General features: G+C 41.4%; 2 protein-coding genes across 6 annotated transcripts in view; both read left to right on the top strand.

Annotated features, from left to right (window-relative positions):
- Positions 1-2,840, top strand: part of LOC123754269 (leucine-rich repeat-containing G-protein coupled receptor 4) — a 128,141-nt gene extending 125,301 nt beyond the window's left edge. For all 5 annotated transcript variants that reach the window (XM_069326414.1, XM_069326415.1, XM_045736507.2 and 2 more), the window contains exon 19: positions 105-2,840. In XM_069326414.1, the coding sequence (XP_069182515.1) occupies positions 105-1,999 (1,895 nt within the window). In that variant the 3' untranslated portion in view covers positions 2,000-2,840. The remainder of the gene's footprint in view (positions 1-104) is intronic.
- Positions 2,841-9,329: 6,489 nt separating this feature from the next.
- On the top strand, positions 9,330-16,410 carry LOC123754270 (heat shock protein homolog). Its single transcript, XM_045736510.2, has 4 exons — positions 9,330-9,485; positions 12,414-12,675; positions 13,136-13,292; positions 15,530-16,410. The coding sequence occupies exons 2-4, from the start codon at positions 12,442-12,444 to the stop codon at positions 15,745-15,747; spliced, it is 609 nt and encodes a 202-aa protein (XP_045592466.1). The 5' UTR covers positions 9,330-9,485; positions 12,414-12,441; the 3' UTR covers positions 15,748-16,410.
- The last annotated feature ends 119 nt before the right edge of the window (positions 16,411-16,529 follow it).

Genomic DNA, 16,529 nt, shown 5'->3' with positions numbered 1-16,529 from the left:
CCACCATTGACTTGCCACGCCCACCATTGACTCGCCACATTCACCATTTATCTCGCGACACTCATCATCGACTCACCAGTAACTCACCACGCCATCCATTGCAGGGTTCCTGGCAGTGGCGGACGCTTCTACCTTGGGGGAGTTCCGAATGTACGCCATCCCTTGGCAGATGTCACCAGCATGCCAGGTGGCGGGCTTCCTCGGGGTATTGAGCTCGGAGCTGTCCGTGTACACCCTGGCTGTCATCACCATGGAGCGGAACTACGCCATCACACACGCTATGCACCTCCAGAAGCGGCTGTCCCTCCGGCAGGCCGCCTACATCATGGTTGTGGGTTGGATGTTTGCCATCACTATGGCTGTGCTACCATTAACGGGGGTTTCCGATTATCGTAAGTTCGCCGTCTGTCTGCCCTTTGAGACTGATGGCGCTGGTCTGGGCTACGTGGTTTTCCTCATGTTCATCAACGGCGTGGCGTTCCTTATCCTGATGGGGTGTTACTTCAAAATCTACTGTGCAATTCGCGGCTCACAGGCCTGGAACAGCAATGACTCGCGCATCGCCAAGCGTATGGCACTTTTAGTCTTCACAGACTTCATTTGTTGGGCACCCATTGCTTTTTTCTCTCTGACGGCGGCCTTCGACATGCATCTTATCTCCCTCGAGGAAGCCAAAGTGTTTACGGTGTTCATTTTGCCTCTGAACTCTTGTTGTAACCCATTTCTCTATGCCCTCCTAACTAAACAGTTTAAGAAAGATTGTGTGATGTTGTGCAAGACCATCGAGGAGTCACGAGTAACTCGGGGTATCGGTCGCTGTCGCCACTCGTCCAACTTCAGTAACCGCCAGACACCAGCCAACACAAATAGCGCTATCGACCACACCTCACAAGGAGACAAGCAGTCCTGCAGCTGTAAAGGTAAACAAGAGAAGAAGAAAAAGAAGAAGAAACTCCCTCGGTGGACTTTCACGTCACTGAAGTACTTCTTGTGTACCAGGGGAGCTGAGGAAATTACGTCTTCAAGCGACACGAGTTACCAGACGGACCCTGCCCAGCACCGTGGGCCTCGACACACGTCTCTCTCCAGCGATACATACAGTGGATCTTGGTCGGACACTTGGCGCAAAGGCCGTGGCTCCTCAACACTCAGGTTGATGGACCGTCGCCGCCATAACTCGTGGACAGCCTCCCACAAACCATCCCAAGAGAGTAGTTTGTCATCATCTCGACCAGACTCCACAGCTACCTCGGCGTCGACAAGCACCTCAGGGTCAACAGCAACTTCGGCGTCGACAGCTACTTGGCGTATCTCACGTTCATCAGTCTCATCAGATACATCTAACAGCAGTGGCAAAGTCAAGAGCAGCGAGCCCACTAATCCTTCTCGACTTGGATCACTACGGAGAGGGGATGGGCGTGGGTTTGGACTAGCACGTCAACACAGCCAGAGCCAGTTCGCCAAAGAGACGCTATCAACCAGGCCGTCACCAAATGGCCGTCCAAAACCTCGTCTGCAGCGTCAAGGAGCAGTGGAGCGAGAAGCCTACACGCCAGGTAAGGAGAACAGTGGTCTGGAGAGTCCTCCATGTTCTCTTCATCTGCGGCCAGACCATTTGTCGTGTGTGTATGAACAGAGCCATGAGGATGACAATACGATGGCTGGAAACAGCCCCAGTGGTGGCCTGCCAACCCAGCCAAATCTCTTCCTCAGTCCATATAGTTTAGATACTCCATTAGATGACAATGTCTTTGTAGACCCGCCTGACGAACAAGCTCCGGAACCACTGAGCCGTTCTCCCTCCCACGTTCAGGAAGTTTCCATCACTATGCCTTCTGACAAAGATTTTGCCCCAGCAGCTACGGAGACAACAGCTCTCATGACAGACAGCACCTCTGATGCTAAAACTGACAATTTAAAGGAACCCCAGCCTGGCAGAGTGTTGGAAACGCATTTCCCGCTGGAAGTTCCATTACCAGAGATACGGCCATTGATCTAATTCCCTCCACAGAGGAAAACTCAAATCCCTAAGCCGTTCCATCCAGTAACATATTTGGGTCGAGGATTCTGCCAGGTACCTGGATCACTACTTCCTCTACCAACAGTCAATGTTCTAGCCATGATCTAGTAGCATGAACAGATGCTCCTACAACCATAACAATAGCAGCTTTGAATGCTGCTCTCACTCTTCCAGTCACGTTTGGTTTCCAGGAACACTTCACACAATATCTCCTTAACCATGGAGGCGAGTGTCCACAATGCTTCCTGCTGTTCAGTTACGACTGTTAGCCCTAGAACACTCTCCATGGTATCTTCCGTTCATGGTTCCTGGAGTCTGAAACGCTTCTCAATGGTGCCATGCCTTCCTGGAACATCTCATTAATCACCTCACTAAACTTAAATTTGTCCAGCCTGACCAATCTCTGTTTCTCAAGCATGGATGCCCCGAGTAACTTTAACCGAGCTGCCTATAAGCACCAATAAATGTTCCAGATCTCGAGACACCAGAAGGCAATCATTCTTACAGACCCAACGATCTGGCTTACTGGTGTGTGTGTGTGTCCCTGAGAATAGGCAAGGGTGCATGGAATCTGCCTCGTAGTGCTCTTGGAGAACCTCGGGACTGGGACTCTCAGTGTCCCAAGATTTTAGCTCCATCTGGGGTAAGTACAACGATGTTCTCAACCAAGCAAGTGCAACGATGCCCTCAATCAAGCCAAAGAATTGTAGTGTAGGCAATGTATGCAGTAGATATTAGATATTTATATACCCTATGTCTTACTATTTTATGAGTATTTAATGAGTATTTCACAAAGAGAAAACTAATAAATTATTTACATTTATAAGAAGTTTCTTTAGCCGCTTTTAACTGGTCGTGACGACATTCTCATTCTGGGGAAACATATATACAAGAATATCACAAAGCATTGCAATATTAACATTTAAATATAAAGATTTCAGATAAATTCTCATGTTATCATTCCTTCTTTTCATTATGCCATTCGCCTCTCCTATTCTTTCCTCCTACTCATTACTCCATTATTTCACCTTCCATCTCGTCTCACATTCTTATCCTGCCGTTCAAATTACTGAGTCCTCTCTTTCCGTTGTCTAATTATTTTACCTAATATTTTCTTGAAATTTTAGATTTTGTTCCATTGCCTCCGTCTTCAGTTCATTTTGACTCTTGTAACACACATTCTCTGGTCAAAACATCTCCCACTTTCTCTAATTTTGTTCAGAACTGCATAATGACCCAATTAACAGATTGTCCATTGTCTAGTGTCCATTTTTCTGACCACTGTACAAACTGCAAATACTTGTCCACGGTCAATTTCCGATGTCTTGAATGTCCTCCGGCTTAGCTGCAGTAACAACTGGCCCAACCCGTTCTCGCACTTTCTTATAGTCAATGTTGACTTATTAAACAAGTGCATATGTGACATACTAATTTGTTGTGAATATTTTAGTTTACCTTGAAAAGCTTCATAGAAAACACCGACCTTAAGGTCGGTAAGGTTGGTGTTTTCTATGGAGCTTTTCAAGGTAAACTAAAATATTCACAATAAATTAGTTTGTCACATATGCACGTATTTAATAAGTCAATATTTACTATACGAAAGTGCGAGAACGGGTTGCACTGGCCAGAGCGACGCAGGACAGAGGTTACCTTGAGGTGCTTCCGGGGCTTAGTGTCCCCGCGGCCCGGTCGTCGACCAGGCCTCCTGGGGGTCATACATAAGACAATAGGTCTAAACTGTAGGCGGAAGTACATATATCATGGTTACAATCAATGTTTTAATGTATGGATATGTGAAAACAACTTTCTATTGTGCACTGCCACACAAGGGCAGGGATGGGTTCATAAGTGATGCAGGGTGACTGGTGGATGTTGAGTCATAGGCTCGGGGTAAGTCAAATACTAAGCTCTATCTTAAGAACCAACCAGCACACATTTTTGTTTCTACGTGATGATTAAGTGTTGGGAGCGTCCAGGATCAAGAGAAATATGAACCCATAATATTCAGATATCTGGGAAAGATACGCCCTCTATACAGTGCCTATATAGGTGGTGTCCGGGGAGTGACGGTGATTACGGTGTGAAGGTGGTTACGCTGATGACTGAAATTGAAATAAGTTTATTGAGGTAAAATACACACAAAGGGATGAGGTAGCTCAAGCTATTCTCACCCCGTTCAATACATCGTGTTAATACATACATAGACACACATCCCAAACAATAAACATATTACCAAACATTCTGAGAGATAAACATCTACATTTCCTACGGTGATGATGGTTGTGTGCAATGTACATGATTACAGTGATGACTGATCGTGATATCTACGTTTTCCACGCGAGTCACTCCGGGCAGCCAAGCTAGTTGTTTATACTGACGCTATTTGCTGCCCGTGTTCTCGAACCCTGTTTGTTTATATTGGGGCCTCAGTCAGCGCCCACTACCAACTCTCTTTGATTTGTTTCAAGATTATGCTAGGAGAGGATAAGTTAGATTAGAGTGGATTAGTTTGTTTTAGGATAAGATTAGGAGTTCTTACTCCACTTGTGAATAAAAAAAAGGTAGTCACATAGTGGTAAAAGCTAACCAGACCCTACGATCGGTGACTAGCACCAATTTATATTTTTAGTTGGCGCCACCAGCTGCCCAACTTGTCATACGGCAGGGAATGATACCATCGACGACAGATGTCAAGACATCACCAACTTACCGTCAATGCCCTTTTCCTTGATATCGACGCCAGCTGCCAACAAGATCCGCACTATCTGTACTCACCTATATGTGCTTGCGGGGGTTGAGCTCTGGCTCTTTGGTCCCGCCTCTCAACTGTCAATCAACTGGTGTACAGATTCCTGAGCCTATACACCAGTTGATTGACAGTTGAGAAGCGGGACCAAAGAGCGGCTTGTCTTTCGTGGTGGCTAAAGTCAGCGGAGTCATACCTGAGGAGAAAGCAATTTGGCTAACAAGTTTCTGACTTCTTTTTACTCTAACGATCGACGAGATGTGAATATGTATAGATTTTGGGCACAGGTGTATACTTGTAGAATATACATAGTGACTTGTACGCCTCTATTTACCCAGCAGCGAATGGTTAAGCAATTTGGTGGGTCGTATTCCAGGGAAAATGAAGAATAAGGACCTGCCCAAAACGTTATATGCGTGTTAGTGGCTTTACAATAATGTAAGAACTCTTGAAAATATATAAAGATATATATAAAATGTAACACAAACAAGGAACAACGGTTTCAAGTTCAGCAAGCTACAATGTAGGACAGAAACAGCAATACTTTTTCACCACACAGGGTATTAACCTATGGAACTGCCTACCCGACGAAGCTATGAATGCCAAAACACTGCTGAATTTTAAAATCCAGCTTTAAGAAACCATCAAGATAAATGGGGGGGACCTTTGACAAGCCGCCGGCTTTCTGACCGCGTCGAGGCCCACTAGAGAAATATTGGCCCTCACGTAAATTAATGTATAATAATAATAATAATAATAACAACAATAATAATAATAATAATAATAATAATAATAATAATAATAATAATAATAATGATAATAATAACAATAAAAAATGCATCGTTCGGGACCTCACATCCGAAGGAGGTTGAGGGAGCCCAGCCTTGTATTCCCCTAAAGAGGCGGAGAGAGAAGGACGACATGACTGAGGTCTTCAGATGAATGACAGGGACCGATTGATTGATGAAGATTAAGCCACCTAAAAGGTGGCACGGGCATGAATAGCCCGTAAGTGGTGGCCTTTTGAGCCATTACCAGTATCAAGAGCTGATACTGGAGATCTGTGGAGGTGAGACTGCACCCTGCGTGACGGGAGGTGTCTCCCCCCGTCGAAGGGGGCCAACAAGGGAGTTTTTTATTGTTACCGCCAGAGGCGGCTAGTTTACTGTCTTACTAATAATATTAGTCCCACACCTACGGGTTCCAGACAGAGATCGTCACAGCCCCCCTTTCACTCAAGGCGAGGAAAGGAAGAGTAATACCTGGTTGATACCTGGTTGATGGGGTTCTGGGAGTTCTTCTACTCCCCAAGCCCGGCCCGAGGCCAGGCTCGACTTGTGAGAGTTTGGTCCACCAGGCTGTTGCTTGGAGCGGCCCGCAGGCCCACATACCCACCACAGCCCGGTTGGTCCGGCACTCCTTGGAGGAATAAATCTAGTTTCCTCTTGAAAATGTCCACGGTTGTTCCGGCAATATTTCTTATGCTTGCTGGGAGGACGTTGAACAACCGAGGACCTCTGATGTTTATACAGTGTTCTCTGATTGTGCCTATGGCACCTCTGCTCTTCACTGGTTCTATTCTACATTTTCTTCCATGTCGTTCACTCCAGTACGTTGTTATTTTACTGTGTAGATTTGGTACTTGGCCCTCCAGTATCTTCCAGGTGTATATTATTTGATATCTCTCTCGTCTTCTTTCTAGTGAGTACATTTGGAGGGCTTTGAGACGATCCCAATAATTTAGGTGCTTTATTGCGTCTATGCGTGCCGTATATGTTCTCTGTATTCCCTCTATTTCAGCAATCTCTCCTGCTCTGAAGGGGGAAGTGAGTACTGAGCAGTACTCAAGACGGGACAACACAAGTGACTTGAAGAGTACAACCATTGTGATGGGATCCCTGGATTTGAAAGTTCTCGTAATCCATCCTATCATTTTTCTGGCTGTCGCAATATTTGCTTGGTTATGCTCCTTAAACGTTAGGTCGTCAGACATTATTATTCCCAAATCCTTTACATGCTGTTTTCCTACTATGGGTACATTTGATTGTGTTTTGTACTCTGTATTATGTTTAAGGTCCTCATTTTTACCGTACCTGAGTACCTGGAATTTATCACTGTTAAACATCATGTTATTTTCTGATGCCCAGTCGAAAACTTTATTAATATCAGCTTGAAGTTTTTCAATGTCCTCAGCCGAGGTAATTTTCATACTGATTTTTGTGTCATCTGCAAAGGATGATACGAAGCTGTGGCTTGTATTTTTGTCTATATCTGATATGAGAATAAGGAAAAGCAGCGGTGCAAGGACTGTACCCTGAGGTACAGAGCTTTTCACTGCACTTGGACTAGATTTTATATGGTTGACAGTTACTCGCTGAGTCCTGTTTGACAGAAAACTGAGTATCCAGCGTCCTACTTTACCGGTTATTCCCATTGACTTCATTTTGTGTGCTATCACGCCATGGTCACATTTATCGAAAGCCTTTGCGAAGTCCGTGTATATCACATCAGCATTCCGTTTCTCTTCTAATGCCTCAGTGACTTTGTCGTAGTGCTCAAGTAGCTGTGAGAGGCACGATCTTCCCGCTCGAAATCCATGTTGGCCTGGGTTGTGAAGGTCATTGGTCATTGGTAATTAATAATTATTAATTACAACAATTATTATTATAATTTGTATAATAATAATAATAATAATATAATTAACTAATAAATAGTGCTCTTCCCACTGCTGGGTCATGAAGGAAGCCGGCCTCGGGTTCAAGAGGGCTGTGACAATCTGTCTGGAGCTCGTAGGTGCGGGGCTCGGACGTCCACCTGCAGGGGCTCGGGCGTCCACCTACACGGGCTCGTCCGGCCCAGGCTCTGCTTCAGGAGGCTGGGGTCGTTTTTGCCCTTACTGGGGTGGTTCTTATCCGCCCCCGACCACGGCGGTCTCTGGGTTTGGAGTCCCTGTTCCTTCTTTCACCAACTTCGATGTAAACACCGGAGCTGGAGCCGCTAGGGCACATCGTTGTTGCCTTCAGTCTCGTTCTGACAGTTCCTGTGACGGCGCTGGAACCAATCGTATTGGATTTTGCCAATCCATTGGAGACTTTCGGCGCCGTGAAGAAGTGGGGGGGGGGGGAACCTGCTGCATAGGTAACAGTTTCTGCTCCGTATCAACTTGCCCTCTCTTTGCGCCCTGGAAAGGCCGTTCCAGACCGACGTACAACCAATGCGCAACTCCATAGTCTCCTGAGACTGATGGATGCTTACTACTACTACTGCCTAAGCCTGTAAGCAGAAGTGTAAAACTAATTAACGGGTAATTTGCAGTCCCCGTGGCGAAGTGGTAACACACTCGCCTGGGGTTTCGTTTTATAGTTTTTACATTTATAATTTCACCTAATCTGCATAATTATAATGATAGCCAGTAACAAACTTTTTGGATTGTAACATCTATGAATTTACAATATATTGATGAAAAAAGGACCTTGAAGCCAGGATCCACCAATCACTAAAAGTTGCACAACAAGTGCGAGTTGCAGCAAGGAAAACCAACCAAACTCTAGGAATAGTCAAACGAACCTTTGACCTCAAGGATAAAAAGATAGTTATTCAACTATAAATCTCTGGGTGCGGCCTGCCCCCCCCCCCCCCATTTGGATGATTGTATATCAGGCATGGAGACCTCATCTTTAGAAAGATATATATCTACTTTGGAGAAAGTTCAACACAGGGCAACAAAAATCATCTGGAAAGGTTACGTTCCACAGGGCTAGCAACACTGCAAACCAGGCATGACAGGGGAGATCTCGACGAAGTTTTTAAAATACTGAACAATTTGGGTGATATTGATCCAGACAACTTCATTAAAGTGTCAGATGCAACACAAACAAGGAGCAACGGTTTCAAGCTCAATAAGCCACAATGTATGGCAGAAACCAGCAGATGATTTATCACGCGAAGGGTAATATACCCATGGAACTGCCTACCCGCTGAAGCCGTAAATGCCAAAACACTGTCGTAATTTAAGATTTAAATAGATAAAATCACCAGAACAAATTGGGAGGACTTTTGACAAATCGCCGGCTTCCTGTTTTGGTTAATTCCACTAGAGAGAGGCAGTGGCCCTCAGGTAAATTCAGGTAAATAAGGTTATGTACATTCTAGACCAAATAGAACAAAACATTTCATCATTAATATCATTCTTGCATCATTGTTTTTCCGTTTTCTGTAGTGCGACGTATTATTTTCAACCTCTGACTTCGGCTTAGGAATTTTAACGTTTTGATTACTTTTGTGTGTTTATTGAAGTCATTTGGCTAAAAAAATATTATTTAATTATGTTTGATTGTAATTTCATCTTTTTATAAGCAACATTAAAATGGAGAAAATAACACGAAAGTTTGCATGATGGTAAAATCAATCTTAACTCCATATTGCAATAGAACGTGAAATGATAGAATCGGTGTGAATAAGGCTATGTATCATTATTTGTGTGCCTATAATTGTGTGATGAAACATTGGAATCGTTATTAGGTAATAGTATAAATTATCAAAAGGAGAGAGACGCTAATGTATGAAATGAAACCAAAGTCAAGGGTGAAAGCAGGGATTTGCACGCGTGGTCTGTATATGAGCAGAGCCCAGCTGACGAGAGAACTCCGTCTCCTGCAGACTCGCGTATTTGCCTGCGTCACACGCTACTTCAGCTATTTATCGTCATATTCCGCATCAGTAAGTGTAGTGTATGATATTGTGCAAGCACACCAGCTGGCTCCAAGGCTGTCACTTGGTTGCAATAAAACTAGACGATAAAGTTTTTCCAGAAGTCTGTGGTCGTTATCGCTTCTTCAGAGCTCGTCAGCCCTTCACTATTTTATTGGGAGTTGATTGTTCAATAAATCCCTAAACTATATGTTTAACTGATCTCTAACCCTGTCCATGGAGGACAGAAGAAAATGCATATATGCTGGTTAGCATTGTAAATGTGTGGTCACGTCTGTGGTAGAAAATAATAATAAAAAAAAACTTTATTTAGTATCGTTTTGGAAGTTAATGAGTTGTGTCGGGGGACCTGAAGTCTAATATCCAAGCCACTCATCAGAAAATAAATGAACGACAATATTTCAGTCCATCGTAGACAATTATCAACGTGTAATTACACGACTTAATCGTAATTACACAATTATGTTTGTATATCAACTATGTATGTACTTTTTCTAAATAAAAATTCATTTATTATTTATTTATTTATTACTTGATAATGTTTGGACCAGGACGGACTGAAACGTCGCAGTGTCTTCATTTTTTTAATTTTTATTATATACAAGAGTTGTTACATTCTTGTACAGCCACTAGTAAGCTAGCGTTTCGGGCAAGTCCTTAATCCTAAGTTTCCTGGAATACGACCCCCGCAAAGAATCGTTTAACAACCAAGTACATACCCATTTTACTGTCGAGTTAAACAGAGGCTACAGTTAAGGATTTGTGCCCAGTGTCCTCCCGGGCAGGATACGAACCCAGGAAAAGCGCTCTTGTTCTCTTTAAGAGAAGTTTACATTAGTGGTTAGTTTTCATTTTTATTCAGATTTGTGGTACAGTTACAACTACAATACTGTTAGAGGTCACGAGGCAAGCAGGAAACCTGCTTGTAGAGCGGACACGGTCCGCTGTGCACTACCTTCAACAGGTGAACTTGGCTAGGTATTTAGTTAATATACCACCCAAAATTTAACACTTGAGCATTTCCTTTAACATTAGTAATAGTTCTCTAAATTCTTGGATTTTGTTCATGTTTAATTAGGCTTGATGTATGGAAAGGGTTCTTAAACAATTACAACTAAACAACTACAACTGTCTATAGCAGTTCCAGAAAGAGTTCTTAAACTTGATTATATTAAGGACCTCAATCAAAGCAAAGGGGGGGGGACCTTCAACAAGCTGCCAGCTTCTTGTCCTTGTGAAGGCCACTAGGGTTAGTGGCCCACAGGTAAATCGGGTAAACGTGATAAGCAACCACTGAGGATGCCAAATTAAAATAATTATTTGAACTGTATATGTTATATTTATTCATTCATAAAGCAGGTTTGTAAAACAATAAGACTATTTATCTTTTTAAATTAATATAGTGTATTTGACTATTTAAACTTTAAAGCAATGTAAATTCTGGATAACTTGTGATGCAAGCAATACTGTAGCACCACCTAAAATTAATATGAAAAAAAATCACTTTCATATTAAAAATGTACAAGTAAACACAAATTAGTGAATCAGGACCATCCTATTTAGTGGGATGGATGGGCTCAGTGGCTCTTGCACAATTTTTCGGTAATTACCCAAGAGTAGTTACAGGATGAGAGCTACGCTTGTTGTGTCCTGTTTTCCCAGCAAGTGCAGTGCTTGATATTCAACAAGAGTGTCGGATGAATGTTGTTGTTGTCCACCTATGTTGATGTACTCTGCTTGGTTTTTAGGACTACTAAAAGTTGAAAATCCTGACTCACAAGTAAGGTGTGGTAATTTTTTGTATAGATCCAGAACTCGGTGGAAGAGCAGGAAATTTATTTTCATTCCCCAGACCTTCGACATTTCACTGCTACTTCATCAAGGCTAACCATAGCCTTGATGAAGTAGCAGTGGATGATTTATGCCTCAGAAACATGTCCATCTTGAATTCTCAAATGACAAAATGTTTGCCAGCGAGAGAAAAAATTACCTGTTACTGTCGACACAGAATTGAGCGATATATAAAGAATTCATGAAATGCACAAAAATTTAGCTTTCTTGCATCTCGTTGCAAACCTCCAGTTTTGTGTATTGGCAAGGTTTTGCTGACCAAGATTACATTTGGTATGATGCATGATACAGGATAAAACAAACATCACATCATGTTTGTATAATGAGTCATGTTATCCTTATCTATACTGTATCCAAATACTGTACTTCTGTACCGCATAATGTCTATATTGAACATATCCCCAATCCTTTGGTTAGGTTTGGGTTCATTAATCAAACAGTTATTCAATAAAGCCTGATGATGTGCTGCATATTTACAATATAATGTACTATCCGAAGCCATACACAATCACTGCACCTTGTCTAATGTATTCAAGCACTAAGAATGATCAACAAATTTACACAATCACACTGGAAATTTTTTAGCATGGTGTGGTGGAAATCATACCAGAACTGAAGAAACTCGTATACAATAACATAATAGAAAGTACTGTACTTTTTCCAAAAAAGTAAAAAAAAAAAAAATAATAATTATAGAAAAGTCTACCATCTAAAGCCATAAAAGTGCCACAGTTAAAAAATATCTGGAAAACTTTATCAGGAAAAAATTACCACTAGATTACTCATCATGACAGCTGCATACTGTATAGTTTTCAACTAGGTAAATACAGTATATAGGTGGTTTCCCAGATTCATGCTGCCTAGCGTTAGATGTTGAGTATTAGCAACTTGAGAGAATCATAGGGCTAATGGCAATATGACTAATTTTCTTAAATCACTAGAATTCTGCATCAGTAGTACTCGATATCAACTACTAGGTACGTAATTGTTTAGTCCATTTAAAAATTCATACTATTTAAAATTTAAGTCTATATGGTATTTGTAAGCAAGAACCTAACATAATTTTCACTAATTTTAAAATTGCAGGTTGCCCAAGAAGATAATCTAAGCAGGTATGATTCTAATCCGGCTAAGTCGAGCAGCCCTGGGGAGGCACATCATGGGCAAGGCAGTGCGCTTCCCTGGAAGATTTGCTAATGCCACCACTTCGACAGCTCCAGCGTGCTCTCGCTGTTTCTACCGTGGACCATGGCGCGACCCCTTTACCCAGATGGAAACATTCATGAGGGATATGGAGAGGAAGTTCAAGAGAGACATTGATAACAGCCTGAATTCATTTTTACGAGATGTAAGGTTACGAATGGCTTTGTAAATATTAAACAATACAAGTTCTTCAGTCAAAACTAATCTACTGTACTATCAAATATTGACTTATTAAAGAGGGAGACAAAATAGTTCTTACTTTAATATTTATATTAAACAGTAGTGCATGTCTATTTTGTATGAAACCTTTCAAATATATAATAAACATTTAAAAATATATACTGTATATAAATAGATAAGTGCTGTATATTAGTTTTAAAAGTACTATAGTTTGTATAATATATTTCGTACTACTACAGGATATACTGACATTAGTGTATATAGCAGTTAATTTTTCCTGCTTTAGTAATTTATTGTTTACACAGCCTAATACAATTTGTATTCAATTTTTTTTTATCATACATTTTACTTGTACAGTATCTTAAATATAGGTGAGAAGCAATAATATTAAGCCAACCAACCACTAATGTGATAAAAATTCTTAGTTTCCTCGTGCGGGTGCACATGGAATAGACACTAAATCTCCGGTGATTGCAAAGCCAGGGTTTGGATATATGGAAAATATCTCGACAGAGGACACGTACAAACTAGCCTTCAACTTCGTTGATGCCAAGCCAGAGGATGTCAAGGTTACCCTTAAAGGTATGATTTCTGTCGTGTGTGTGTGTGTGTGTGTACTCGCCTATTTGTGCTTGTGGGGGTTGAGCTTTGGCTCTTTGGTCCCGCCTCTCAAATGTCAATCAATTGGTGTACAGATTCCTGAGCCTACTGGGCTCTATCATATCTACATTTAAAACTGTGTATGGAGTCAGCCTACACACAACCCCCACACGTGTGTGTGTGTGTAATTACCTAAGTGTAGTTACAGGATGAGAGCTACGCTCGTGGTGTCCCGTCTACCCAGCACTCTGTCATATAACGCTTTGAAACTACTGACGGTTTTGGCCACCACCACCTTCTCACTTAACTTGTTCCAGCCGTCTACCACTCTGTTTGCGAAAGTGAATTTTCTTGTATTTCTTCGGCATCTTTGTTTAGTTTAAATCTATAACCTTTTGTTCTTGAAGTTCCAGGTCTCGGGAAATCTTCCCTATCAATTTTATTAATTCCTGTTACTCTTTTGTAAGTAGTGATCATATCACCTCTCATCTGTCTTCTAGTTTTGGCATATTTAATGCCTCTAACCTCTCCTTGTAGCTCATGCCCTTCAGTTCTGGGAGCCACTTGATAGCATGTCTTTGCACCTTTTCCAGTTTGTTGATGTGCTTCTTTGTTTGTGATGTACTTGATGTGAGCCTGTTATATGCATCAGTAGGAATAGCCTTTATTCATTAACATCGTTAGCTAACAATCATATAAGGAACAGGATGAGTCTGTAGCCAACTGTATGCCAGAGTCTTCATGTGATCAGTTGACCTGATCTCCATGTATCAACCTGTTGAGCGAATAAGTTCCAGATGCGAGTCATCCGAGAATGAATGACTGCTGATGTAGTAATGTTCTTGAGAAAGGCACTTTCAGCATGAGAGACTTGAAGGTTGAGAGCCTAGTGCTATGGGTGGCAACTACTGGTAGTCTACGGAATTGGGCCAGGTGCGGAACTTGAGGATTTTGGCTTTGTACATAAGACCACTAACGTCACAACGGCGTTGCAGGCTCTGATGTTCAGACCGTTCCCACCAGACTTGGTCAAGACTAGAGATGAGTCTTCTTGCCCATCTCTGCTTTTTCCAGCAGTCTGATGAATGATAGGGGACAGGTAATCCAGGAAAGGGGTGCATACTCTAGATGAGAGTAAACTTGTGCTTCATATAAGGTTTTGCAGCCTTTGCTGTCAAAAAGGTGTGACAGTAGTGTTGACAGCCCTTGCTTGTAGTGTTGACTCCTTCCTTTCCCAATAGCTTTCGCAATCCAGCTCCAGCCTACCTTTTTCTGATTTCTTGAAAAGTGTCTGAGAGTGAACACTGGGAGCTGTTGTGAGGGGATCCCTCCCAGAAATTATTGATGTAATGAAATGGCCTTTTCTGGTGGGCTCTCCAATAGCTCCCCATCTTGTTCCATTCTTGCCTGTAAGGTTTTTGTACAGGCAGCTCCATTGTGAGGGAGCAGGCTGGCCAAGACCTCAGATGACTTGAAGTGTCAGCTGTGCCATGATTACGATATTTATCCTGCAGCAATGATAGTTTGCCTTGTTTACTTATGGGGTCCTTCAAGCTGTCAGTTTTGGGTCAAAATCTGATTCTCCAAGCTTCCCTGTAGAGCAAGTCAAGTTCTGGTCCCGATTTCCAGTAGATGACAGGTGAATCTCGAAAGTATGCTTGGATAGTTGTTAGGGGGGATTTCTGAACACCCCTTGAGCCTTTGGGTGACCCAGTCTGTATTGTTCATGTAAGCATTACTTCGGTGATAAATGTTTGACTTCATTTTTTCAGTAAGGTTACGTTTGATGCATTTTACAGCTTTTGTCTATAGCTCCAACTAACTATCCACAGCAGAACCTTCTTTGGGAAGTTCTTTAAAATGCTGGTTATCTGTCACGTCTGTGATCCCCTTACGTTACCCTTGTACATTTTACTAATATGTGAATTGTCCTTGTCAATATCTACTTTCATTCCCTTATATGACAGCTCTCCTGTATTCCATGAAATTTAACAATCTTAACTAAGTCTGAAATGTAACAAACAAAGAGGTGTAACTTGATTTCTATTGTAACATAATTTGTGTTGTATTCCATCCAATGGTCAATTTATACATTACAGCCCTCTTTACTAAACAAATACATGTAAGTAAACGTCATTCACATCATGTTTTTCACCAGTTGTACAAATAATAATTGAAAATTCAGGTACTATTTACATACAGAATATTGCTTCTTCTAGGACGAACATTGACAGTCACTGCAAAAGCCGAAGCTTCAACTGAAACAACAAAGTCCTCCTACGGAACATCTATCGAGTACCAGCTGCCAGAAGAGGTAAATGTGGATGCCCTGGAGTCTTCTCTTTCCCATGATGGAATTCTAACAATTGAGGCTCCACAAACACCACCCAAGGAGGCAGAAACATCTCACACAATTAACATCAACAGGGAAGAGTAGACGTGCATACCAGGTACCTGCAGGTTTGAGTACCGCAACACAGCAAACCAATATGCACACTGCCAGAAATGTTACTTTGACACCTACAAGCCAGTGCAATTTGACTCGTATTCTATTGAACAGAAAAAAAGTTAAAAGGAAAGATCTTACAAATCTTACAAGGTGTGACAAAGATTATTTATCTAGTATAAATCAGTAAGAAATAATGTTCATTTAAAATATAACATTTGATTGATTAAACAGGTACAGCAAATTACTTTCATTAATATTCCTTATCCAGCAGTTGATTGACATGAGTAATTAATAGTTGTCTGTATATATACTGTATATCTCATGAGCTTGACTTAAACATGGGGATGATAGAAATTTATTTATAGTAAGCTTTGGCTGCACAAAGAATGTTTTGCCGGAGTTTTAAAGTATTTTCGTAGTATTTTGTTATACTAAACTAGAAGTTATAATTAATGCTTTTGACTAGGTTAGTAGTTTTGAACTTGTTAAAGTTTAATACTGTGGATATATATATGTATGGTCAATGTTACCATAGGACAATGTCATGTATACATTGTCATAGGCACTTAATTTTTTCAATAAAAGTTTAATGGCCATTATAATTGTTGTTAAATACATTTAACAAAAAAATAAATAAAAGTACCAAATTTTTTTTTTTTTTTTAATGGCTGGCTCCTTGAACCATAGGTTACTTACCCATGCTCACAAGTATGGTTTGACAACATACTATGCTCATATTAAATGTTGGAACCAACATCAGTGGAACATTC

This window comes from Procambarus clarkii, chromosome 18 (genome assembly GCF_040958095.1).
Source record: "Procambarus clarkii isolate CNS0578487 chromosome 18, FALCON_Pclarkii_2.0, whole genome shotgun sequence".
Classification (NCBI taxonomy): domain Eukaryota; kingdom Metazoa; phylum Arthropoda; class Malacostraca; order Decapoda; family Cambaridae; genus Procambarus; species Procambarus clarkii.
This window is presented reverse-complemented; position numbering and strand designations above follow the sequence as displayed.